This window comes from Toxoplasma gondii, chromosome X, assembly GCF_000006565.2.
Source record: "Toxoplasma gondii ME49 chromosome X, whole genome shotgun sequence".
Taxonomy (NCBI): domain Eukaryota; phylum Apicomplexa; class Conoidasida; order Eucoccidiorida; family Sarcocystidae; genus Toxoplasma; species Toxoplasma gondii.
The window spans coordinates 1,013,580-1,029,957 of NC_031478.1; the positions used below are offsets into that span (position 1 = coordinate 1,013,580).

A 16,378-nucleotide genomic window follows, 5' to 3' on the forward strand; every position below is an offset into this window, starting at 1 on the left:
GTTGTTTACCGTCTGACCTCGGTTGTAAAAAGTGGATGAGCTACTACATGCGTTTCGGGCTTTGCACATGTTTGATTCGCATGCTTTTAGTGTTTAGGCCAGTGGAAAGCGGTGGTTGGTGTCAGTAGTCAACTTAGTCTTATTGACATACCGGGGAGAGTAGATGAGTCCTGACGTGCACTACGATCTGGTTGGATGCGGCAAAGTGCACGTGGAGACAGGCAAACACAAGCAGGGCTGAGAAAAGGCCTTTCATGAGCTACCAAATAAAAACAAATCAAACACTGGATATTTCTGGAGTTGGGGAGGGACGGTAAGGGGGAAGTTTGGCTCATCGTGACATCAGATTCTGACGAAAGCTTGTTCACCAGAGTGTTCCGGAAACTGCTCGGTCCTCTTACCATTTTCCCCGCCTGGGTCGTCTGCAAAAACGTTTGAGGTATCTACAGTCTAGAAAACGCTCAAAGATGCTTTTTATATCTCTCCTCCTAAGTGACGGGAAGAAGATCCACTTTATCCGTTGCCATCTGTTTCTATTCTTCGTCGCACTGGACTCTGTGTCACGATAGAAGCCACCATACTTCGTCTGAATCCAAGGAGACAGCATCCGACGATCCTGGCTTTTCCGGTCGGTTTGGGGAGTACGGAAACCAAGGTTCGTGTCTTGTCTTTGTCCAACAGGCAGGCTCCTCCTCTGAAATTCAAGAATCACAACGAGCAGGATTCCCCCTGCTATTAGAAGCCAATAAAACGGCAACCTATTCAAATAACCCATTATTTTGGTTTTGCCTCTTCCCTCAACAATGCTACCGTTCAGAACTTGCTCGTGAGTGCGGAGAAGGAATCGGGAAATGGATATGCCACTCGTGTTGACGCCAGAAAACTGCTCGCTCGTAAAAAATTTTGAAATCGAGTGAAGGTAGGCAGAAATGTGAGACGGTGAGAGCGCTTCCAAACAGCGATCAATTGTTGCTCTGCCAGTATCTGTTGCCGTTGCAATGGTGGTGACATGCGGTTTGTGGTTGGTGATCGGTGGGGGGGGCCCGAAGAAAAATGAGAAAAATAGAGACGAGAAAAGGGACTTGAATCCGTTGTTGTAAATGAGCAACACTAGAATCCGCAAATGAGAGACCAGAGTGAGGCAATCTTGGTATTCACCTGTATCTTCCCCTGGAGACATCATCCTTACATAAACCAGAAGGAAAGGCTTGCAAGTGATCAGCGTGTGACGAGCCCTAAAGACGTGTGGTCGATTGACATCCGTTATGCTTCTCCTTTTTTCCCGGCTTAAATGAGAGGCGACATTGCAAAAAGGTATCCGAAACCCGACAGAATACCCGCAAGCGAACAGGCGCTTGGTGATCGGGATCCCAAACAGGCGAGAAACAGTAGACCAAGCGAAAAAGGGAACGTTGCAAATAGTGTTCTGACCAGAACGAATACCAACACCGATCCCCCACAACGAGCTCTTTTCTTCTTGCACGTATTTCCTTGACAAGACGTCCACTGTTTTAAAGGGAAGGCTTATCTCGATAGGGGTGGAATCACTTCGGGCACTGCGGTTCTGTGTGTATGCGAAAGCGACTGTTATAGCGCGCAGACAGAGTCTAAAAGTAATGCGCATGAGACCATAACTCTTTTGTTGCTGGAAACTTTGAACTGGAATTCCCAAGCGTCTTGGGTGTGAAGCACAAACCGAGGTCTCCGTACCGATCTACGATGTAGCGATCCTTTTATTAACTGACACTCACAAAACACACGAAACATGTTCACAGATCTTCCTTAGACGGGAAGGCACTGCGAGACACCAACCATCTGTCCGAGAAGAGAGCAGAACCCGTGAAACGACCGAATGACGACGCGACTGCACCCCTGATGGAATCCTTCCAGTGGAAGGTTGCTTATGTCTCGTAGCCAGAAACCCCGTTTACCCCATGTTCATCTTGTCTGAAAAACACTGGCAATCTTTCACTTCCTACGCGCTTCTTTTCTCTCGAAGAAGCTGCCCCCTATACCGGCAGACGTGTTTTTCCAATTCCAGCCATCTTTTTGGCGATGCAAATGCATGCTACACTCCCGTCATCGTACCGTGGTGAGAGTCTGGCGACCTGGTTGAGAAACCTAGACACAAGTTCCCATTAGACGTGTTCCACTGTTCGGTGTCAAGCGGAAACTGGAAGTTGGGGTTCTTGTTTTCACGCGTCGAGTTTTTCTTACGCGAATCGCAAAATGATCGACTGGGGCATTTTTTTCGTCACATGTGTTGGAACCCTCTTAGCTCTTTTCTTCATCGGTAGGTCTAGCCCTCCCTCCAAAAAACCCCTCGCTTGCTGAACGCGAACGGCGGCGAGGCTCGGAAAAGAGAAGGATCGGTACACTTTGCCTCTCTTCTTAGACATTGCCTTCTGGAATTGCTTATTTGGGTTTTTAGCGGATTACTGTCGCGGAGAAATGGCTGCGAAGAGTGCAAGCTCTCTGCTGTATATGCTGCTGTCAAATTCAAACTCCTGGCTGACGGTAGATGCGGCATCTCCCAAGGCTTTTAGGACGGCTCAACAACCCTCGTTTTTCGGATGTGTTCACACGTCTGTTCCTGTGCAATCACAGTCGCAGCCAGCGTTTCGCCACGAATTTGTGTCACGCTGTTTATCGGGGTATGTTTGTTTCACACAGGTGTTTTCTCGTGTAAAACAGATCCAGGCCACAAGCAGCGCCAGCGACGAACGCTCGTGGACATCTGTACCGACAAGCGTGTGAACAGCTGTTGAACAAGTGTCCCGCTTACATTTAAACGTGCATATAAATAGATATACCGGAAATGTACAATGCGGTGGTTTCTCGGCATCGGTAACACCCGCATTTGTGTTGACTTCCAGCATCACATTCTACAAAGGAACAACGAACGGGAGATGCTACCTGTTTCGTTTTCCCAGCTGCAGAACAAACCAGTCGAATTGAGAGTTGTACTCCTAATTCAGAAAACCTCGTCTGCGTAATTACGAAGACGTCTTACCCACTTTTTCTGCGTTCTGCCATACTACTTCCGGGATCGTCTCCAATTTCATTGTCGCATGCTGTTTGCTTGAGTCTGTTACCTCTGCATGGCGCTTTCGTTCAGGCTCGGCTTCTAGGTGAAGTCCGTTTACCGGACCAGAGAAAAGCATTTCTTTGGAGAACTAGGAAAGCGATTAACGAGACTCTTGGGGCAGAGAACACGCGCGCCCGGACGAGCGAAAAGGGAATACAAGGACGGGAGTCAGAACGACGACGACGAGGAAAGGGACATTCGTCGCGGATATAAACGGAAACAGAGAGACGAGCAACTCAACAGAGGAGAAGAAAAGGAGAACGTGTCGTCGCTTCTCCGTTGGAGGAAAGGCGTGAGACATCGGTGTAGCTTTCCTGGTTGGAGCACGGCGCAGACGAGCTGGCATTTTTGGAGACTGGGAACATCGAAACCGTGGCGAGGACACACGACCAAAATGAGTGTTGTTGGCTTCCTGTGTTGCGCCAGTGCTATCTGGTTTGTCTCGCTTTTCGTGTCAACTCTCGTGGTGGGAGCTTGGCAAGAAAAAGGCGCACGCGAGGCCACCCTGGCCTTAGGCGCTCCAAGTCCACATGCTGTTTCCATCTGAATTCCTACAAAGTGCACGCACGATAGAAAAATCGACACTACGACGGAAATGCATACATGTGTAGACATGTGGACACCGACGTATGAATGCATGTGGGTCGGTACATACCTAACCTACAGATGTATATATCGCGTACGTGGTCTCCTGTAGTGCATGACGTCCGTGCCAAGCCTGGATCGACTCGCACATGTTGCATACTGAGCTTCGGTAGATATGTTGCCGGTATGAACTTAATGCATATATATGCATATAACTAAAAACATAGTTCTGCACACATGCATGCCATATCGAATATTCAATAATATATATATATATATATATATATAAACGATGGGCAGCGAGCACGAGGGGACGGAATTCTGAGGAATGGTGGCGTTGGCGCGTGAGGATGTCCGTGACCATGTTTAGACGGCCGGTGCATGCCAGCAAATCAGCTGTCTTGGAGAATCGCTGTTCGTGGAAATGCGGGACCCATCGCAAGAGAGTCGAAAAATGGAGAAACATTTCGCCGACTGTGTCTACGCAAGTCCCCTCGAGAAAACAGCCTGTGCGGAGAACGACAAAAGCGAAAAGAAAAGGGCAGATTCTGAAGAAGGGTGCGTCGGCTGTCTGCGTGTCGCGTGACATAAAATTGTGACATCAGGGGTAAAAGGTGTTCATCCGGTTCCTAAGCAGGTGCCAGTCCACCAAGAGTCCGACCGTGTATTCCGCGCCTGTAAGTAATCCAGTCTCTCAGGGAAGATTTTCCCCATTACGATGGTACTGACCATACTGGCAAACGGAGAGAAAGGAGGAAGGGAGGAGTTTTCTCACTGTGTGCATCTTGCGTGCGTGCCTCTCTGGCGAGTTGTGACAAGGCGGAAGTCCGGCTGTGGCTCATCGGCGTGCGTTCCTGTTAGCTGTGCCTCTCTGTCATGTGATCAGCCTCTTTCTCGCTTCTTTTAGAGGGAGAGACAAACTTAATTGACAGAGAACAGGACACAGTTACCCGGGGGGCTCGACGATGTCTCGGACATGCCTCAGACGAACGCGGTTTCGGCTTCTTTGCTCGATATATGCACAAAATTGAAAACACGGATCAATTCCTTCACCCTCCCAGAGTTGCGTTTCATCCACCACCCTCCAACGCCCACTCGAAAAGATTACGCACACACAAATCTATACATATATATACCTCTATGTACATATGAATATGAGCATTTTTACAGCAGCTGTTGGCTCTTCAAATGATCAGCCGTCCATAATAGTATAACCAGAGACATTGGATTACGTGGGATACCGAATGTGACTGCAGCGAATGTTCCTATGCGTACATAGATATATGTGTGTGGTGGCACGTCGGGCTACGCGACTGCGCGCATGAGCTCCATTTTGGAATTCGTGTGACTCCGTTTGTCGGAGAGACTGGGTACTCTTTTGACCGTGGATGATTCCTCAACACTCCTGCTTAGCGTAGCACTGTTGGATTTTTCCCGGAGACACTTGTGGAAATCCAAGCCTTTCGATGTGCGATGTGTTTGTACTGGCACTTGAATGTGTGGATGTTTCGTCTCCCACGGTTCAGGATTCTTTGCCTGCACAGGTTTGGCTGTCTGTAGTCTCAGCTGTGTGACGCAGCAGCTATACGGAGAAGCTCGAACATTATAGAAGGAGTTCGAACCAGCTACGCTAAAACAGAATATAAATTGATTTTTCTGAACGTGTGCTGTGACCAATATATAACATATGCAACCCCAGCCAATAAGTCGGCGCACTGGTGTTCCAAGGAACATTTCGTTTCTCGAGTTAAAGGACAGTTGGAGCAGGCTCTTCCACACACCCTTGCGTCTCACCGAATACACTTCTACACCTATAGTTAAGTATGTTGATGGAGATGTACCTTTATTATCTCTGCTGTTTTGTCCGATGCGTTCGAATTACGGTCTACGAAAGTTCAAGATTTGGTCCCCATGCCACTTCTCCCTGCGCGCGTGGATTCGCTGAGAAGCATAACTTGCAGGAAAGCATGAAGCTGCCACCGTTCTTAATCCCGAAAAACGTGTAAAAGTGTGGACGTGGAGATGTGCGCTTCAGACCGAGTCGGAACGGTCCAACCTGCAAGAACGTTTCCTGCTTTGCACGTGCTTCGCTTCTGTACTCCTGTTCTACATTCATGCTGCGGAGTGCCCTCGCTAGGCGACTGTCCAAAAGCGTGGATGAACCATCTACACAGTTCTCTCTAAAAAAATGAAATCTAGCACTTGCAAATGCCTTGAAGGGTCCACTGAAGTGTTCGCGACCGCCGATCGTAGACCCTGTGCAAAATACATCTGGGGGGCCTAGGTGTCTTTGCGGCAAAATGCCGCACATGGGCACGCATGCCTCCCCCTCGACGACGCCAGAAACACACTAGCATCTGAGTCGTCGTCCATCTCGATGTCCACGCGTTGCTGAAACAAATCGCCGGCCGATTCTGCAGTCGCCGAGAGACGCGCAAAAAATGCACTTTGCTTCTATATTTCCTTGAGTGTTTCCCGAATCTCGAAATGCACATGTCAGTTGACAAGAGCCGTCTGTCTGGGGTGTCTGTTCACCAGTCGGAACAGAAGAAAGCGCACCACGAGTCAAGTGATCACGCATGGATACTAGCCAAGAGAGTTGTGAACACCCCAACAAGCACTCAAAGTCCCGCCAACCACACTTCGATTAGGGAGCAGAACTCTCTGCTCTCTCGAGCATCTTGAAGGTGTGTCTTGTGGATTTGAGGAATTCCTGGAGCGCAGACAGTCTGCGATCGATTTCCGAGTATGCGCTGTGCCCACTGTCGGTCTTCATCTTTTCTGAAAAAGGCACGAAACCTTTCGTGTCTTCTGATTGTTCCGAGTTTTCGCCCTCACCGACCCTCAGGCATCCCAGCGTTTGTGGGGAGAAAGGCTCTTTCTGGAGCCTCTCTGTCTCTCGCGCATCTTCACTTTCTCCGGGGTATGGACTCAGACTCACGCAAGGACAGTCGGCGAGTCTGCCAGTCGACCTTTGCCCTGCTTCCCTCTCGTCCTTCTCTCCTCTTTCTCTCGCCGCTGCCCTCTTTCTCAGCTGACATCCTGCGGAACTGAGGCTGCCTGGTTCTTCTCCTCTGCAATCCATCAACAGATAAGGCAGAGACACTTTCGCCACACCCCGTGGATAGCGCGCGACATACGCAGGACCCTCTACCAGCTCCATAGGTCCTTCTGTCTCCTCGCGCAAAACCACCGGCCTCAGCCGAGTTTTCGACTCCACAAGCCTCTCCGGAGTCGCAGCCCCCCCCTGGGGGCCTTGGAAAACGGGAAGCCGTGCCTCTGAGATCGCGAGCGAGGCGTCGCCCTTAGACAGACAGCCTCCATCTTGGCCGGATGGACTGGCATGAAACTCACTAGACAGGTCCTGCGAGTCGACAGACAAAAGCCCCCCGCAAGAATCTCTCGGGTGTGCCAGGAAATCGTGCGCCATCTCACAAGGGAGACCCGTCTCTCCCTTTCTAGGCTCTGAGCGGCTTGCAGGCTCTGAGCGGCTTGCATGCTCAGCGCTTCCGCCCGAAAGAGTTCTGTCAGCAGAGGCCTCGAGAGGAAGAGAAGAAGACCCGCCGAGGTGCCTTCTTTGTTCCTCCGGTTCGCGGTCCGGTGCACTCCGCAGCAGCCGCTTGAGCTCCGCGACAGGAATCATCACGTAGGCGCTGTCTCCGCGGCTGTTTCCTGTCTCTGGCAAAGGTACAGGCGGGGCTTGGTGGGGGGCGTGCAGACACTCGGCGCCTCGACGGTCACCTTCGCTTCTTGGGTGATGACAGCCTTGATTGGAAAGAGAGATCCCGTCTTCGTCGTCTGTGTAGGGCGGGCCTGGGGGGAGAAGAGGGCCTCTGGCTGCGCGCCGCGGGAGAGCCCACGGGGAGTCTTTTTGGGACGCGGAGACACCTCTAGAGGAGGAGACAGAGGATGCAGGCTCCTGAAGAGAAGCACGGAGACGCCTGCACGGGGACACGAAAGAAGAGAAGAGAATCCGATTTGGAGAAAGGAGGCAAAACACACGTCAGGAATCCAGGGAGAATTCGAGTAGAGAGGTCGGCTGCTTCTTGAGGGGAGAGACATCCGCATCTCCGAACATCATCGATCACGCGTGTAGGGAAGACTCGACTGCATGGAAGCTGATCTCGAACTCTTCCTCTTGCATTCAACACACGCAGAGTGCATTCTCCTTTCAGCTCTTTTAGTCTATCAACTGCAAGTACAGCGATAAGGAGATGGGTGCTCAGTCACCATCGCAGTGCATCCGACCTTCCTGCCCTGTCTGTGGGTACGCGGCTTGAATGAGAAAAGCAGCTTCTTTTTTCCGAAAAACAAAAGATTCACATGCAATAAAGAGTGACCTTGGCACGCGGAGACGAATCTAAACGATGGCGACCGTCTCCGGATTGCATGGAAAGTTAAAGAGTGTTACTGAAAAACGAGTCTTGCACGCATTTCTTACTGGCCCTGGAAGCCGCCGGCGGCTCCAGTCGACTTGCAGTCGACGCCTCGCAGAAGTTGCTGGCGGCTGCTTCTGTGGTTATCTCCGACGTGAGGAAGTGCGCTGTCTCTCTTGCCCCACACTCGAGAAGGAGACCCAGGGAGAGCCTGGGCTCCAACAGGCCGAGACGTGGGTCTGAAACAGAGGCAAGAACAGACAGAAGAAAAGCGACGCAGACAGAGAGAGCATAGAGGGAAAAAGAGATGGAGAGACGAGAACTGAAAGAAGAAAAGACGTGGAGCACAGTGAAGAGAGAGACGAATCGAGATGGAGGAATGAAGGGGAGACACGAGAAAAGGGGAGAAAAGTACAGAAAGGAAAGAGAAGGAGATCTCATATTCAAGGGAACACGACAGAAAGTGGAAGAAGATGGCCGACAGCGAAGAAGCCGTAACCGAGTGCGAGAGCAGATGAAGGACTACGGGAGACAAATGACAGAGCAGCACGAAAACCGTGACGCTGAAGACACGGGAATCCGGTAGCAACAACGAAAAGAGAAAAGTCAATGCTTCCTTTTTGTGCTTAGAGATCTCGTCACAGATCTCTCCCTCTCATACATTTACATACGGTGGATTTGTCATCATGTGACTGAAATATCAGTAACGATGAGAAGTATTTCGACTCACATCAGAACACAGAAGATTGAGGGCCTCGAGTCTCCCAGAAGTGCCATCATAGAAGTATCGATACGCCTAGCCGACCCCCCGAATACCTCGTGCCCCGTTGGCTGTGCATGCAAATGATTGCTCTTGATTCTGCAGTCATCCGAAAGGCGCTTCGCTCTCGCAAGAGAATCCCGATCTCCACGGAGGGGGCATGCAGACGAAACCAACTCCCTTTGTTTCAGGTTTACAGACTTGAAAGTTAACAAGAAAGAGATGTTCACGCATTTATGCATGTGTTCGTTCGGATGATGTCTGCGTTCTTCGCATTTCTCACTCGCGCGACTGCCTACCGAGGAGAAGAAAAAGAGCGAACCGGGGAGGGACGGCGGATCGGGCCTCGCTCCAGAGACGCGCCAAGCGCAGGACCTCCACGAGAAGAGACAGAGGAGAAGTCAGGGCGAGGAGAAGCGCCGTAGAGCGACGACTGCGGCGAGAGGCCGGAAGAGGTGAGTCGCAGGGAGGCGGAGCGACTTAGCGGCGGGCGCGAAAACCTACAGAAATCAACAGAGACTCGGAGAGAAAAAAGGAATGTGCAGAAAGAAGAGAGCATCTTGCAGAAGTGACGACTCAGAAGACAAGGGAACTGTGGCAAAACAACCGGTTCCCGGGGGGGGGGGGGAAGGGGACCCATTCTCGTGATCCCCAGTAGACAAAAATGACATCCCCCCTTCACGCGGAACCGAAAAATATAGTTTCTTCGATATATAAAAGTACATATGCATAGGTACACGTATCTACAGAGATGATATGCGTGATGCAGTCGTTACATGCACACTCCCAACTGTACACAGGCATATATATATATATATATATAAAGATGGAGCTGGATTATTCGGTTTTCCACGACTCCCTCGCGACTGCTGCTGCTTCACCTGCTAGTTCTTCCGCGGGACGTTCCACCGTCTACAGACAGGGAGCAACTGTTTGGTCTCTCTCTTCCTGCGGTGCTTGCGTCGCTGCTTGCGAAACTGGTGGTCGAACTTCTTCGTCTCTCTCGGCCGCGAGTCAAAAGGTCTGGAGAATCGTCGATAGGAACAGGCACCAGGGCACCGCCACCGCGCCGGACGTAGCGTACTGCGACTCCAGGTGTATGTACACCTGAGGCACTGGCGCCGAAGGCCGCAACGGAGCGCGAAGCGGAAGGCGACCTGCGGCGAAGGGCGTCGAAGCGGCCAGCCGACAGGGCGCGCTGACTGGAGGCGGCGGCCGAGTCCGACGGAGCCCGACTAGCGGACGAACCCGGTAGCCACGGCGGGGGGCAGCTAGCGGCCTTCGAGCCCGAAGCAAAGACACCCGGAGCAGTCGCGGCGCTGCCCCGCCGGGACGAAGCCGCCGAGGAGACACGAGGAGAGGGCATGAGCGAACGACCGCCCGACTGAGGCAGCAGAGAGGAGGCACTTGAAGAGCGAAAGGGTCTGCCAGAGGAAACGAGAAGAGGGAAGAGGACGAGAAACTTTAGAGAATGAGAGACTTTGGAAAACGAGTGACATTAGAGAAGATGATTTAGATAACTAGAGGCTTTAATGAATGAGCTAATTTAGAAAACGACAGACTTTAGGATACTAGAATTGGGAGGAAAGTCACAGAGACGCCGCGACGAATGGACGGGATCAGGAAAAGGAGAGAAGGTCGGGAAAGAGAACTCTGGAAGCCAGAAAGTCCAAATGAAATAGACACTGACGAACAGAGGAACGATCAACAGAGGAGAGACATCGCGACGAGAACAAGAGAGACACGCAAACAAAGGCATAGAAAGCAGAGGAAGGGAAAAGAGAGGAAAGAGGGGAACGTGAGCGGAGAAGAAGACTCTCTCTCGAATCCGTGAGAGGTCGAAGTCCTGCGAGTTCCCCAAGCGCTCGTTAATACTTCGTTTCTTCGATTATGTGGTTGCATGTACCCATTTGCGGCGTACCGAAAGGTAGTGAGTCTGAGCGTTGCTTCCAACTCCCGAATCTGAGAAAGACGACGGAGAAGAAGAGTTGCATTTTTTAGAAGACTGGCATTCGACTCCGATAACTCGATCGCTGCATCACCAGTTAAGGCATGTGGTCCTTCCGTTGCTCCTTAACATCGCAGTTCTCTACGTCGAACGTACATGACAGTTTCTGGACCGTGCTGTGGTAGTCGACGGTCGCACACATTCACAGTCGCATAGGGCGAATCGAGGGAACAGAGAAACTGTGGTGCCTTTTGCGATCAGACAGACAAGTCTTCTAGCAAGCGCGACGAGAGAGCGATCGCCGGATACCGACACAGACACGAGTCCTTGAGGCTGGCGTCCAGTCTCACATCCGCCTTCAATCCGCCGCGGCACCGAGACCGGCGGGGAAAAGTGAAAGCAAGAAACTAAAACAGGGGAAACAAACTCGGGAGTGAAGAGAAGAGGGAGGCGAAAAACGGTAGAGTAGAAAAGAAAGGGCAGAGAAACTTATAGAATGAACATGCGAGTATCAATGAAAGCAGGAAGTACGTCGGACAGACAAACGGACGAGAAAGAAGCGTTTGCGGGGATTATACTGCAAGAAGACAGGAAGACCATCGAGAGAGAAGCGACGTGAAAGTGTGCCGAATTTCCACCGTCTTACCCGATTTCTCAGCGCGCTTTCTGTTCGTCGGGCCTTGTCAAGTTCCTCCTTCAGGCGCGCCGTCTCGCGCGCTCGGAGGTGTCTCTCTGCATCCAGCTGTCGAGTTGTCACATGCAGTTCCCTCTGAAGAAAAACGAAAATGGCAAACGCCGCGAAACTAGAAAGACGTCAACTTAACGCCCATCGAAAACTGAGAAAACTGAAAAAGAAATCGGAAGCGAGCACTCTAAGGATAGGCCGGGCGTGGAGAGAAACCGAGCAGGTCGAGAGGTCGAAATGAAAATGGAACCAGAGAGTACCGTTCGAGGCTCTCGCTCGGCCCTCTTTTCGCTTCACAAAAATTCCAAGAGCTTCTTTCACCTCGGCGTGGTTGAGTCTCATGGTGAGGCGGCGCGTTTCCTCAGCAGCTCCGCCCTCGTGGCACCTCGCGGAAGGATCGCGGCTCGCGTCCTGCAGGACACAGAAGCCAGGCGAAACGCAGAAAGGCAGAAAATGAACATACGGGCGGCCGAGTCTACGCACATTTGTCCACTGCAACCTGTGCGAGAAACGCGAGAGCTGTGAGCAGCGCGGGAAAATTCAAAGAGGTTCACAGACGAAACCGTCGCAAGTAGACTCTATCGCATACGCAACTACACACATATAGACATACATACATCTATCTCTATGTATTTAAAGGGATATATATATATATATATGTATATGTATATATATATATATATATATGGACATACATGCACTCGTACGTATCCCTACACATGTGAATATAGAAACAAGGATGTTTTGGCACAGACAAGCACACAGAGAAAACAAAAGCGTTTTGAGCATCGATTTAGACGAGTCTTTCTGTGTGTTTTGGACCTCTAACGTGTCTCTCAGCAAGTGTCCCCTCCTGTTTCGCGAAGGAAAGCCTCCCCTGTTCCTCTGCGCAAGAAAGCTGGTTTCCGAGGTCTTGTGCCCTGAGACTTGCCTTCGGGCGTTCGCTTCGCTTGGCCGACGTCGCCCGGGAAAGTGTCTCTCCTCTACAGACGCAGCTGGGATTGCTTGGAGACAGCGAGGAAGAAACAGGCTTCGGAGACAGCGAACAGACAGAGCGAACAGAAGAGATTTCAACGGCAGCTACAGGAGGTGGCGCTGAGAGGCGCGGCAAGGATCCAGCCAAGGGAGACTCGGAAGCAGAGGAGACAGAGCCTCTCTCTTGCGATGTCGAGAGTCTTCTGGGAATTCCGTGCCCCGTTTCCGGGAGAGACAGAGAGCGCACTGGATCGGATTTTTCTTGTCTGCTCGCTTGTGCATAGTCTCGTTGGAGTGTACAGACAGGCGGTGAGTCGCGGGGACTTGGCACCTCTGGGTTTCTCTCGCCTCCTCGGAGCTTCTCTTTCGACGCCTCAGCGCCCTCGTGTTTCTCGCCTTGTCTCTGCAACGCGAGCGGGTAGTGCACTTTGCGGGCCTCGACGCGGTGGGTGATGATGAGGAAGTGCTTGTCTTCTGAAGAGAGAGAAGACGAACTTTCTCCCCCAGCAGAGCGCCGCAGGGCCTCCAAGTCGGTCACGCTGAAATTGACAGAAAGGCGCCTCAAGGAGGTCTCTGTGAAGGTATAAAAACGAACTATCCTCGAAACACCGGTGCAACGATACGTTCTGTTTGATGAATCCGCTCCAATTTGAGGTCTTCGCTGACACATCTTTACAAAGATATATATATATATATATATATATATATATGTACGCGTATATGTATGTATGTATGTATGTATGTATGTATGTATGTTTTAGTTTGAACGCGTGACTATATATACGAGAATATAGAACCGTGTATACGAGTATCTCTACATGTACGTATACGTCTGTCTCTATAGCTGCATATATATATATATATATATATACATATGCGTAGACATACGCAAATACGTCTGTACATGGGTGTGTGCTGCGACATCGACGTCCCCCGCCTTCAGGTTAGATATTTGTGAGTCGCCAACCACCTCGACGGGTCGGATGTTTCGGGGGGTTTCAAACCGCTTCCCTCGCGTAGGTGTTCGCTTACTCCCAGAGGTTGACTGTCACGTCCTGTTCGTTTTTCTCGGAACTCTGTGTCTGCCCGGCGCGCCGTCGAAGAGCCTGAAGCAGCAGTTCCCAGAACGCCTTCATGGAGGCGAAGCGTCCGGTCCGTCTCGTCATTTCCTCAATGAAGGAGTGAGGAAAACGCCCGAAGTAAACAGCTCCAGAGGCCTCTTGCCTCGCCGAGACAGACAAGAAACAGCGAGGCGCAGCAGAGGAAGAAGAAAAGGAAGAAGAAGAAGAAGAAGGAGGAGGCCGGGGACCGGGCGAAGTGGGGGGAGGCGAAGAGAGCTGACACGTCAAGACGTAGTAGCACTGCAGAGAAGAAAAACGGGAGCAGTGAAAATGTAGAGAAAAGAAGAAGAGTTGGTGGGAGCGCGGCAGAGGGGCAGTTGGGGGAAGGGAGAAGGAAAAAGGCAACTAAAGGGAGACTGAAATTCGTAACGGAGTGGGGACGCACAAACTGTTCAAAGAGAGATACGCAATTCGTAGCAGCACTGAGGCCGAGAGAAGAACAGAGAGACAACGCTGAAGAGATAAAGTAAAAACTCGCGCTTCTCTGGAGGCGTGAGCACATCCACAAAAACAGAAAGTGGAGACAGAGAGGCTGCGGTGTCTCCCCACTGCACGACGTTACAGCCAGCTGGTCGTCCCTGTCTGGTGAAGAAAGACACAATCGTGAAAGAAACAATGCAGGTGACGAAGAAGCGCCACTTCCAGTGAGATTTGCGTCGGCATCAAATACAGCTTGACCGTCTGTACCGTTGAGTCAATCAGAAAGTCTCATCGTTACTGACATTTCGCTGCCACACTGATGACATAAATAGGAACAGTCCTCCACTTGTCCGCTTTACAGTCGTTCTTGCGAATCTGTCTCTTTCTCTCTGCTCGACTCTCCGATCCCCGAAAAAGAAACGCAGATCTCCGACACATAGGAGTGCTGAACCCTCAACCTGCCGCAGGCCTCGCTAGACGAGGACAGTGAAGACAGCGAAAAGGCGCGAGAAGAGAGAAGAGGGAAGAAAGAAGAGCAAAGGAGACAGAGAAGACGGAGACAGGAGAGAAGACAGAGACGACCAGACTCGCGACCCGAGAACTCGCGCATCTTTCGACAAAGTCTGCATACGGCACTGTTCTCCTCAGCACGCTGCGTGTGCTTTTTCTCTCTCTTCTCGTTCTCGTCTTTTTCCTTCTTGTCCACTTTGTCTTAATTTACTCTGCCCATCTTTTTCTTTTTATCTTGCCTTTTTGGGTCTTTTTTCCTGTCTTTCTGTGTCTTTTTTCTTGTCTTTTGCGTCACGTTTTGTTCGTCGTTCTGCATTACCTGTCTGAGAACCAGTCTCGCCGAAATTCGCAGAGGCTCTTCCCGGACGAACGAGAGAGCGCCCGCCGTCTCCTCCGTGTCATCGTCATTTCCGCCCGTATGGCAGCGACCCTTTCTCGAAACAGAGGCTGCCCGTTCGTCCTCTTCACATGAGAGAGAGGAAGAAGGAGAGCGGGAAGGAGAGACAGAAGCCTGCCCACAGCCTGGACGGTCTCTGGGAGAACTCTGCCTCATTGCTGTTGGCAAGAAGGAAGCTGGGGGAGACGAACGTCTCTGCGAAGAGAGAATTCGTTTTCGATTTGGAACTCGGAGGCGCATGCGAGGGTGGAACGAACGTCATCTCAGCCGTAGCAACCAGACAGGAAGAACAACATACACAGGCGTTGGAGGCAGCGAGAAAAGGAGAGAGAGGAAGAAGTCGAGAGGTAAAGAGATAGAGAGAAAGAGAGAGAGTGTGTTTGAGGTACACAGGGGATGAGATGGAGTAAGGGAGAGGTAGAGAGGCAACGCGACAGAGAGAGGGGGAAATAGACAGAGAGGTGGAGTAAGACGCAGGTAGAAACAGAGAAGAAGAAGGAGAAAAAGAGAGAATGGAGAGGGATATTCAGGGTACCGTCGACAGAAGGTCTCAGAAGGGGAAAGAAATGGAGAAATTGAAGGAGAGTGGTAGACCCTAAATGGTGCAGAGGAAGCTTGAAACAGAGAGGTCGCGCGAAAGAGTGACAGGTGAGAATGGATTCGTGTAAATGAAGAGCTAGAGAGAAGGAGAGACAACACAAGGAATGAAATTGCTCGAGAGAAAAGTTCTCCAGTGTTCGAACCGGCTTTCCGCAAGACACCAGGAGAGAGGGCGGGCCTCGTGTACCAGCCGGGAAAAGAGTCACGAGGCTCTTTTCTCTGCGTCTTTGTCTTTCTATTAACACGCTGAAACGAAGAAGAGCGAAATAAGAAAGGTTGTCGTCCCCTGAAAAAGAAAAGCAGGAGAATAGGAGGAAATCGAACCCGAGAAACACCACTAGCCACCAGCGAAGAATGATGTGCTTTTCTCAGCATGCAACACACACGGGCAGACAAGACAGCTCGTTTCGATGGAAACCAGAGTCGCTTTCCAAAAGATCTTCCCCAGAAAGGCGACAAAGATCCTTGACATGTGAAGGCACCGGAAATCTAAAGCTCTCTCACTCTTGACCTTGCTCACTTTGCAAAGAGGTACCAGCTGACCACACACGAAGGTGGAAGAAAAGAGCGAGAGAAGAAGAAAAGAAGAGCGATGAGAAAAGAGCGAGGAGAAAGGAAAGATGGGTGTGCAAGTTGTTACCGCCTTTCGAGACACTGAGTATGCCTGTCTCGGAAGTCTCCTATTGTTTGAGAAGGTCCGCATTACCTGAATTCGTCTGCTTCCTCTCGTGTTCTGAAACGCAGTGTGTATACACTCTCTCGTACGCATCATCTTGCCAGAACATATGCATACACAAACACGCATTTCTTCATATATCTATACACATATATATAGATATATATGCTTCTTTCTACTATTGTCTTGCGATTAGTTTTCTTCGTAGCGATGAGTCGTGAGAGCTTGAGGTCCAGA

The 16,378-nt window shown here is 50.9% G+C and overlaps 3 protein-coding genes across 3 annotated transcripts; 1 reads left to right on the plus strand and 2 right to left on the minus strand.

Annotated features, from left to right (window-relative positions):
* The first annotated feature begins 1,837 nt into the window (after positions 1-1,837).
* Positions 1,838-2,936, plus strand: TGME49_227335 (hypothetical protein). The gene is made up of 2 exons (XM_018780169.1): positions 1,838-2,092; positions 2,432-2,936. The coding sequence occupies exons 1-2, from the start codon at positions 2,056-2,058 to the stop codon at positions 2,755-2,757; spliced, it is 363 nt and encodes a 120-aa protein (XP_018636064.1). The 5' UTR covers positions 1,838-2,055; the 3' UTR covers positions 2,758-2,936.
* A 320-nt stretch (positions 2,937-3,256) lies between these two features.
* Positions 3,257-3,727, minus strand: TGME49_227330 (hypothetical protein; the record flags this gene model as incomplete). Its single annotated transcript, XM_002366335.1, has 1 exon — positions 3,257-3,727. One exon carries the CDS (start codon positions 3,725-3,727, stop codon positions 3,257-3,259), a length of 471 nt encoding a protein of 156 aa, XP_002366376.1.
* A 2,396-nt stretch (positions 3,728-6,123) lies between these two features.
* Positions 6,124-15,687, minus strand: TGME49_227320 (hypothetical protein). Its single transcript, XM_018780168.1, has 10 exons — positions 14,788-15,687; positions 13,450-13,778; positions 12,374-12,956; positions 11,764-11,853; positions 11,404-11,526; positions 10,731-10,771; positions 9,691-10,233; positions 9,109-9,309; positions 8,115-8,288; positions 6,124-7,614 (listed from the first exon to the last, which is right to left on the minus strand). Exons 1-10 carry the CDS (start codon positions 15,103-15,105, stop codon positions 6,321-6,323), a joined length of 3,696 nt encoding a protein of 1,231 aa, XP_018636063.1. The 5' UTR covers positions 15,106-15,687; the 3' UTR covers positions 6,124-6,320.
* Positions 15,688-16,378: the final 691 nt, after the last annotated feature.

Coding starts and splice junctions, on each gene's coding strand:
- TGME49_227335 (XM_018780169.1), top strand. CDS start 2,056: ATGCAAATGCATGCTACACTCCCGTCATCGTACCGTG. Junction 2,093..2,431: donor ACTCCCGTCATCGTACCGTG/GTGAGAGTCTGG, acceptor TTGGGTTTTTAG/CGGATTACTGTCGCGGAGAA.
- TGME49_227320 (XM_018780168.1), bottom strand. CDS start 15,105: ATGCGCCTCCGAGTTCCAAATCGAAAACGAATTCTCTCTTCGCAGAGA. Junction 12,957..13,449: donor GTGACAGTCAACCTCTGGGA/GTAAGCGAACAC, acceptor TGTCAATTTCAG/CGTGACCGACTTGGAGGCCC. Junction 8,289..9,108: donor CGCTCTTTTTCTTCTCCTCG/GTAGGCAGTCGC, acceptor CCTCTGTTTCAG/ACCCACGTCTCGGCCTGTTG.